Source organism: Giraffa tippelskirchi, chromosome 3, assembly GCF_054371585.1.
Source record: "Giraffa tippelskirchi isolate mGirTip1 chromosome 3, T2T-mGirTip1v1.2.pri, whole genome shotgun sequence".
In the NCBI taxonomy this organism is placed as follows: domain Eukaryota; kingdom Metazoa; phylum Chordata; class Mammalia; order Artiodactyla; family Giraffidae; genus Giraffa; species Giraffa tippelskirchi.
Window position 1 is genome coordinate 171054093 of NC_137277.1, and position 9895 is coordinate 171063987.

The 9895-nt window shown below is 35.0% G+C and overlaps 1 protein-coding gene across 1 annotated transcript in view; it reads left to right on the forward strand.

Moving 5' to 3' along the window:
• The window catches only part of NYAP2 (neuronal tyrosine-phosphorylated phosphoinositide-3-kinase adaptor 2), a 283964-nt gene extending 275518 nt beyond the window's left edge, over positions 1-8446 (forward strand). Inside the window, exon 6 of the mRNA XM_081575925.1 lies at positions 8028-8446. Within this exon, the coding sequence (XP_081432051.1) occupies positions 8028-8255 (228 nt within the window). The 3' untranslated portion in view covers positions 8256-8446. The remainder of the gene's footprint in view (positions 1-8027) is intronic.
• The last annotated feature ends 1449 nt before the right edge of the window (positions 8447-9895 follow it).

Consider the following 9895-nt stretch of genomic DNA (forward strand, 5'->3'; position numbering starts at 1 on the left):
TCTGTATAATGATCAAGGAACATGGATTTGATAACTTGCTATTCAACAAGTAATAAAACAATTAGTGAATTTGCTGACAAATGCAGATAATTATAACCTTTCCAATTTTTATGTTATATCAATTTCAAAAGGTTTATTTAGGGTCTATGTTGCTGCCTATACTTTGGAAGGCTGATCCCTTCTTTCTAAAATATGTTTGGAAAAGTAGAAAAGAAATACAATTCACCAAAATATTATTTAAAAAGTTCCCTAGGCAACTTTTATATTGAAGTTGAATCACCAGTGTGACATATCACAGACAAACAAATAACCACTTCAGGGTTATTAAAAGAAAAGTTTGATCTTATAGTGAATCTCTTATTGAGAGGATTTAAACTAGATTATCCACTTTATTTCTTTTATTCCAATATTCCTCTTTTTTATTATAATGATGAAATTGTAAAATGTGTAATAGTGGGCCCAAATAATTTCTTTAAATTAGTTGTCAGAGCTGATTTTAAATCTGTCTCATCCTTTATGATTCACCTAATGGGCCATATTTGATATGAAAAATATTGTAAGTGTATATGAGTCAATGCTCCTGATTTTGTTTTAGCCCTTTTATAGTACTAATATTGATTTTATCTTTTTTGGTCTCTTATCAGGCATTTCTTAGAGTTAATATTAGGCATTTTAGCCATTGTAAGGGTTAATTGGACATTTACTTAGTAACCTAGAGAACTTTTTCTTTAAAGAGTCAGACAATAAACACTTTAGCCTTTACAGGTCATGTGGTATGAGTCCCAACATGTTGTTCAACTGCAAAGTCATGTCTGACTCTGTGACCCCATGGACTGCAGCACACCAGGCTTGCCTGTCCTTCCCTATTTCCCAGAGTTTGCTCGAATTCATGTCCATTGAGTGGGTGATGCCATCCAACCATCTCATCCTCTGTCACCCTCTTCTTCTCCTGCCCTCTATCTTTCCCAGCATCAGAGTCTTTCCCAATGAGTCGGCTCTTCACATCAGGTGGCCAAACTATTGGAACTTCAGCTTCAGCATCAGTCCTTCCAGTGAATATTCAGGGTTGATTTCATTTAGGATTGACTGGTTTGATCTCCTTGCTGTCCATGGGACTCTCAAGAGTCTTCTTCAGCACCACAATTTGAAATCATCAGTTCTTCGGTGTTTAGCCTTATTTATGGTGCCGACACGTCCTGTACTAAAAAAGGCAATGGGTTTTACTTGGGAAATGTGCTGTAGTTGGCCAACCTCTGTCTGTTATCCTGAAGATATATGAAAAAAATCTGTGCTACTTGCATGTTTATTCTATGCACATGTGTTAAGTAATCAATCCCTTTGTCCTCTAAATGGGAGAGGAAGAATGTTTTCAGTGAGAGCACTATCACCTCTGGCTGACCTGTGACCCCGAAGGACAGAAGCCGCAGAGGTGAAGGTGTCTGTTCCCTTCTGTAATTCCTGAGGAAGTTGCTTCCCCTTCTCAAATCATACCAGCTGGCCTCATGCCTGCTCTTCCTTGATGCCCCACTAATGTTATCCATGCTCTCCTGGAGAAATTTTTCTCCAGGGTAAAGAGAAAATTCAGAGAAATTTGATAATCTAGCTTCCTTTTCAGCTAGACTAAAAGTTATACTCCTCATACTGGAAACGATGATTTCTTTTTTGTAATTAATTTTTTTTGGAGTGTAGTACTACTACAGGATTGTGTTAAGTTTCTGTTGTACAGAAATGTGAATCAATTATACATGTGCCTATATCTACTCTTTTTTTAGATTCTTTTACCATATAGGTCATTACAGAGCTGGGAACAATGATTTATTAGAAAATGAGCTACCCAGGTATTAGACATTGGGACAAAGAGAGCAACATGGAACTGATAAATCCCCCTCGCCTCCCGCACCAGAGTTTTTGGAAATTAGTATTGGTGTTATGTCTGTTGTTTAAGGAATTAAATTTAATTCTCAAATCTTCAGACTTTCAGACAAACTTTATTTCAAAGCAAACATCACACCTGCTCAAAAATCTTCAATGAGTTTTTTAACGTGTTTATTCATGAAGCATAAAAATCAAAATCAGTAGAGATAGATATGCTTGCATCAGCTTAATTCTTGTATCATTTTTAATATTGAAATGATCCATGTGTTTACTCAGAGTATTATTTTCTCTTATGGTTTACATGTTTTAAAAAATTGAATAGTTTAGTTAAACATTATAGAGATTTTTTTATTGGATAGTCTCACTATTTCTTTGCTTTTGGGATAAAATGTATTCAATATCAGGAAGTACTTGATTGTTTTTTTGAGAAAGTAATTATTGAAGTGAATTAAAATTCCTCATTTAAGTTATTCTTGATGCATTGAAGAATCAGTAGATAAGATCATGAATGATGTATGGGACTTGACTGTTTTTCAATCTCTTGCATGTGTTAGTTAACTGCCTCCTGTAACCTTGTGCAATGTGGTACATAAATATGCATAATATATATAAAGTATATTCGAGTGTACATACTGTGTATATATGAATTATGTACATATACATATATAATGTATATAGGAAGTACATACAACTTCAGAAAGACACATGACTTTTCAAGGTCGCACAACAATCAAGATCCCAGTCAAGTCATTTAACTCTTCTATTGTTGCTTTCTTCTAAAGAATGAAAGATACAGTTACTTATTCTTTGGAAAGAATGTGATCCTATCATGCCATTTCTTTAAATATATATTTTTTGAATTTTAGAATAGTTTTGAACTTACCAAAAAGTGCAAAGAACACACAGAGGATTCCTGCATGCCCCACACTCCATTTCCCCTTTTATTATTACCTTACATTATTATGATGTTTTTGTCACAACTAAAGACTCAATATTTATACATTCTTATTAAAAACATACCTTATTTGAATTTCCTTAGATTTTATCAACCAGTTTCAGGATCTCTTGAAGGATACTGTATGAATTAATTTCAACCGTGTTTCTTTGACCCTTTCTAGACTGTGATAGTTTCTCAGACTTTCCTTATTTTATGTGATCTTGACAGTTTTGAGCATTACTGGACTGGTATTTTGTAGAATGTCTCTCAACTTGGGTTTGTCTGGTATTTTTCTCCTGATTCTATTGGAGCTATTGTTTAGAGGAGGAAGAACTCAGAGATTAAGTGTACTTCTCATCATGTGATATCAAGGACGCATTCTCTCAACAGTACTGATCAGTGTGGATGACCTGGTGTGGTGTAGGTAGTGTTTGACAGGTTTCTTCATGTAAACTTCATCTTCTCCTCCTTTCCACATTGTACCCTTTGGAAAGAAGTCATGTGTACAGCCTACACCTGAGAGGTGTATATTTATGATTCATCTTCTTGAGGAGGAGCTTGATTTGATTTGATCTCCATGAAATTAGGCAAGAATATTGTCTCCATTGAATCTTGCTAATAGGAAAATCTTGTCCAAGATATATAAGTGTGTTCATACTAGCTGAATAATTGTTTCCCAGAGCATGCTTACTTGCTTGTGTATTTTTTTTTCTTTCCTTCATGGTTCATACAATAAATGCATTTGGATTAAAGATAAGAAACAGACCACTTGATTAAATAACTAAGGATTAGTTACTCAGTCGTGTCTGACTCTCTGTGACCACATAGACTTTAGCCTTCCAGGCTCCTCTGTTCATGGAATTCTCCTGGCCAGAATACTGGAGTGGGTAGCCATTCCCTTCTCCAGGGCATCTTCCTGACCCAGGGATTTAAGCTGGGTCTCCTGCATTGCAGGCAGATTCTGTACCATCTCAGCCACCAGGGAAGCCCCTAAAGAACTAAACTACTAGAGTTTATTTACTAGGCTTAGTTTTAAATATTAATATTTATAGATTGGCATAGAATTCTTTCAACTATAGTATGAAGTGGAATGGAATTTTACAGCTAAGTTTAAATTAAATATGAAGAATTAGATGACCAAAAAAATGGGAAAGTCTCAATACCTTTTATGGGTAGTAGTGTTAACACACTTCATATAATGCCTAAACATGCTATTTGTTATGCCTAAAGTAATGAATTAACACATAATATCAGAATGAAATATAATTTTTGTACACATTTTAGGGGGAAGGGATTTGGCCATGTCAATAGGCATAGAAGTAACACTGAGTTTAACTTGGGGATTTAAAAAGAATGTGTACTCTTCAGGAAGAAATTTTCAAAACCATGTGTTCTTTAAAAGTGAATATGAGAAGCAGATTTATCTCCCCCAAACTGAATCTCATTCTTCATTTAGTCATATTATTGCAACATAATAACAATTTGGGGGTGGTATTTTAAATGACAAAGTTTGATAGCAAATTTAACATGAGAAGATTCTGTGCCAGACTTGTTAGATTTGTTAAACTTTAAAATTAAAAACTGAATTTTACTATCTTCTAAGAACCTGAATTATCTTAGAATACCTCTCCCTCTTTCATACATTGGGCAGTGCTTTGTCATGGAATTTTTATTGACTGTGTAACGGACCTGCAAAAGAAAATGGTTTAATATTGCAGAGTCAGTCTGGAAGACAAGAGTGATTGTCTACTAGTACTATTCTGAACCATTATATCTCAATCAAGTGATACATAAGTATTCTAAAATAAAAATGCAATGAATATGAAAAAAAAAAGTTTATAACTCAATTCTTAAATTCTTATTCTTTAGATTTTTAAAGAATGAGTTATTCTTAATAAACTGACATACCTATATGGCATAAACTACTAATTGACTGAAAACACTTATTCTCAATAATATAATGCATTTATAAACTGTAATGACCACTATGAAATGAAATGAAATATAATGCAATATATTGGTGGCACTGGTGTCAGAGGAATCCAGAAAAAAAATTATTTTTCAGTTACATGTACTGATTCATACCCTAAAAATATGAGAAGAAATTAATAAGTGATTTAGTGTTTGTGTGGGCAAGTAAATACCACGCAAATATTGAAGTGATGCTGTAAATATCTTACCTTAAAGAAGATGGGAGGTTTTGTGATTTCATTGGGATATGTGAAATCCAGTGAGAATTTACTAAAAAGGAAATTATCTTGAGAGTTTTCTGAGAATAGCAAACACTCTACAGTGATGGTGGCTTCACTCCATTTCTAAAACTTTTATTGAGAGCTAAATGATTCTGTTCTGCATGTTGGGGCTACTGTGTTGGATGCTACTTGGGGCTAGCCCTCTGAAAATTCTGTATTATAAATTCCATTTATAACAGTTTATAGTCACTCAATAAATTTTGCTTGTATTTCCACCAAAATAGAGTTATTGTATTTTTATTGCTTAGATTATCATGTCATAAAATATTACAAATCTTTTGAAAAATTGTGAGCTACTTTGACCATCTCATGTTGGGACAAAAACCTGTTGGTTGTTGTCCCAGAAATTCACTTAAAAAGTGAACAGCCGTGGCCAGGGCCCTGTGCTTGGGGCCAGAGGACACCAAAAGGTGTCAAATACAGCGCATCCTTTCAAGAAACTTTATGTCAAGTTAAGCTTATTGCATACAAGATATTTACCCTCTGGAATCTAAGCCATTGGCTAATCAATTCAAGCCATTGATTTTATTTATTTGACAAGCAGTTTTTATTCACTCATAAGGCTATAAATATATTTGCATTTTTGAATAGCATCTGGAAATGGTAGTACATACAACAACAACTATCATTAAAATCTCTAAATAATATTCAGGAGATGGAGCTTGCTGTAGTAGAAAGATGATTTACTGTGGAGTCAAACAGATCTGAATTTGATATAGACTTGTATCACAGCCAGTAACCTATGACCTTCCTTGAACTAGTTCCTTAAGCTTTCTGAGACTCGTCTTTCTCACTTGTGATGTGTAATTAAACCCTAGCTTTCAGTGTGGCTGGGAGGCTTTAATATTAATATAACATATGTAGAGCTCTTTCCACATGAATGGTAGAGAGAATGTATGGAAAACTGTTGCTAGGTATTTGTCAGTATTAGGATAATAATTCTAGGGCAATGTTTCACAGTTTGTTTTTTTCTTAAATTTCTTCACCTTCCTTACCCAATCTAATTTTTAAACTAACTTCTGAAATGGAGATGTTATTAATTCAGTTATTCAGATAGAGAAACTGAGAAATGAAGTGACCAACGGAAATTCATCAAGTTTCAGAATTTGAATCTTTGACTTCTAGCTCCAGATGTTGTCCTTTCCATAAAGACTTAAGAATTGTGAGAATTCAATTTTGCCTTGTTCACATTAAAACCTACCTGCCTGGTTTGGACAAGATATATAAATTCTTGAAAACTTAGCTTCCTCACCCATACTTGGAGGGTGTTGTCCTGACTTTTCTCAACCCTTTCCAGTTTCACATGCACTAGAACCAGTAGCATGTAGTTTTTAAGGGCACAGGTGCTGAGATAGAGTCTTGGGTTCAAATTTGACACTGTCATTTGTTGGTTCTGTAAGCTTAGGCACATTACTAAATCTCTCTACGTCTCATTTTACTCATTATGGGATAACAAGGGCTTCCTTGGTAGCTCAGATGGTAAAGAATCTGCCTGCAATGCAGGAGACCCGGGTTCAATCTATGGGTCAGGAAGATCCCTTGGAGAAGGGAATAGCAACCCATTCCAGTATTCTTGCCTGGAGAATTCCATAGACAGAGGAACCTGGTGAGCTACAGTCTATGGGATCACAAAGAGTTGGATGTGACTGCTCAACTAACATACACATGGGATAATCAATAGTACTTAATTCAGAGCATTGCCATTGTGAGGAATAAATGCATTAAACTATGCAAAGTAATAAGAATGGGTTTTGGTATAGAGCGTTATATTGTTGTTTAGTGGCTAAATCATGTCCGACTCTTTTGCAACCCCATGGGCTATAGCCCACCAGGCTCTTCTGTTCATGTTTCTCCAGGCAAGAATACTGGAGTGGGTTGCCATTTCCTTCTCCAGGGGATCTTCCCAACCCAGGGATCAAACCCATGTCTCCTGCATTGGCAGGCAGATTCTTTACCACTGAGCCACCAGGGAAGCCCCAGAAAAAGTGTTATAAATATTTGTCAATTATTTCCTAAAATTGTATCGTTAAATTTAGTGCCTCCAAGTGAGCTATTGGAACTCTCAAGTCATACAATAGATTTGCTTAAACGATTCAGTGTAAGCATCCCCATCCTGGATTCCTGTCTCAATCACACTGCTATTCTGTGACAGATTCAACCAGATAGCTCTGTGCTAAAGAACAGTTACTGGTGAACATAGTCGTATACGCCTGGGAGCAGTGTTGACCTGTCCAGTAGTAGATGTATGTGTATCAATATACAGTCATCACTGAATCGTCTCCTGGTATCCAACTGACCTGATGAATCTGGTTCTTTGAAGTTCTGAAACTATTCAGAATCTGGATCAGTATGATTGCAGAAACCAATGATTCTAATTGAACATTTGCTGTAGCATCAAGATGTATAGTGAAACTTCTTTGCAGAATAATTATTTAAGTGTTTATAGTCCAAGCATTGGATGTACATTGAAATTCATTTTGGTAGAAGAATAATTAAAAGTCTAAATTCCATGCTATTTATAAACAAATGTTAAGCTTTATTTTACTAATAAAAATGCTCATGAAAGCATATCACGCTCATATAAGATCTCTCTTGAAAGTAATGCTAATAATTGAACTTGGAATATTGAGACCCATATGACAATGGAGTCAACATAAAAATAATAGCCAAATATTTGGAAAATGGCTTAAAAATTTTTACAGAAGATTTTATTTCCATAGCATGGACTTTTAGAACATATTGGTAAAATATTCACTCTGAAATTATTGTTTCATAATATCTCAATGTTTAATAATTTAAGTACAAATTTTGGGGGGCACTTCTATGCCTTAATTTTGCTTTGTAAGAATTTCAAAAATATAGAAATGGCTGACATTTTTCAAAACAACTACTAGCACAGTGCAAAACAAATCTGCTTTCTTTCCATTTTTTTTTTTCTGTATTCACTCTTTCTTTTTTGCTAGGTGGCATGCATGCAGTGGTTTCATGGAGACCATACAATGCTTGAGATGATTGAGAAAAAGCGTTGCTTGTGCAAGGAAATAAAAGCTAGACAGAAAACGGAAAAGGGGCTTTGCAAACAGGATAGCATGCCTATCCTACCCAGCTGGAAGAAGAATGCAGGTGCAAAGAAGTACAGCCCTCCACCCTATTCTAAACAGCAAACCGTATTCTGGGATACTGCCATATGACTGTGTGCAGGATGGCGTGAGCTCCACGTTACTTAACAGGAAGAGGGAGGTCGACTCGGTCATGTGATAAGTAACTGTTCCATATCTTCTCAGTCAGAATGGAATGCCAGTGGTTCCCTGGAAAACCCATGGGAAGCTGTGCCTATTTGTGGCGAGTTCAAGATAAAATGCATATTTCCTTGCATTTAAGGCACACTTATTTATCATGGATTATTTTGAATCCAGAAGATATTGAGATGTAAATATTTTACTAGTTTATGGGTGACACCTGAAATAATACACATTATACGTATATAAATGATAGAAATACCAAGAGTTTTACTATATGATACAATTTCGGTATTAACTGGTTTGTTATCTCTTTTATATGTCCCTTGATGCCTTTGATTATTAATTTTTGCATTTAAAATGTTTTTCTTTCTTCCCACATTTGGTTTCTGTACACTAGCTCACGTATGAATTATGTTCAATCACATAATATATGATCTGGTGCTAGTAATGTAGAAGTTGAATATCACATCGTTAAGAACATCTGTTTGTTGCTTTGTACCTTTTTAAGGGTTTGATGGGAAATGAATGCCAATGTGATGCTGAATTTGAACATCCACATTACATCAACACCGATATTTTTGCTGCATTGGCTTTATAAGAATTTCTCTTCAAATGTCGTCTTGTTTATACTAAGCAATGGTGAGTCAGACTCCAGAGAAAGTTACTAGGGTATATTTGGACATCCCAGCAGAAAACATTTCCTTCAGAAATGACTTTAGGGACACACATCCTTGCATCATTGATCTGATTGGAGGAGACCAGGGTTCACTGTGACAATGGAAGGGACAAGGAACAGATGGCGAAACAGCACGACTGCTTTCAAGAAGGTGAGACCAGTGGCTTTAGAGCTGCTGCAATCGCTACTTTTGAGTAACTTTCCACGTGTATGTTTGTTTCCCCTAGAAAATGATCAATTAACATTCAATCAGATGAGTTTGCCTATTTCAGTACACTAAATGCCAAGCTTTCTCAAAATCTAGATGCCTGAATGGAGTAGTATTTCATGTTAACTTTTCAACGACTTAACGACTTATCACCCTATTTGTGGGGTTAATCTTATGTGCATGTTCATCACATTCTCACCGATGATGACACCATGACCAAAGAATTATGACCAATTGTTTATTTTATTTTCTTTCAAGGAAGAAACAGGAAATGCAGGGGATGGGAGATGGGGTGGATTCAATTTTTGTGGTGGTAAAGTTTAAGTTAAACAAATCATATATATCTTTTAAGAGTAACTTGTTAGTTGAATATAAATAACCCCATGGAGGAATAAAAAGGAAACTATCATATATATTTTGTATATTTAAATTACTATTTATGCTTCCAAAAAATGGACAGTATGTGATTCTTCTTTAACAATCAATTTAGTATTATATTTCTGAGAGAAAAGGTATGTGTTTGAAGTTGTTGTCATAGTGGTTTTCCTTGTAAGGGTTTTGACAGCAATAGTACAGTGCTGCTCAATACAACCAAATATAACAGGAAGTAGGGGAATTTTGTAATCTATATTGCTAAAGACCTAGTAATGCTTTATCAGTAACAGTTTCTTTCAAGCCTTTGAAATGTTATAAAATAATTTTTTA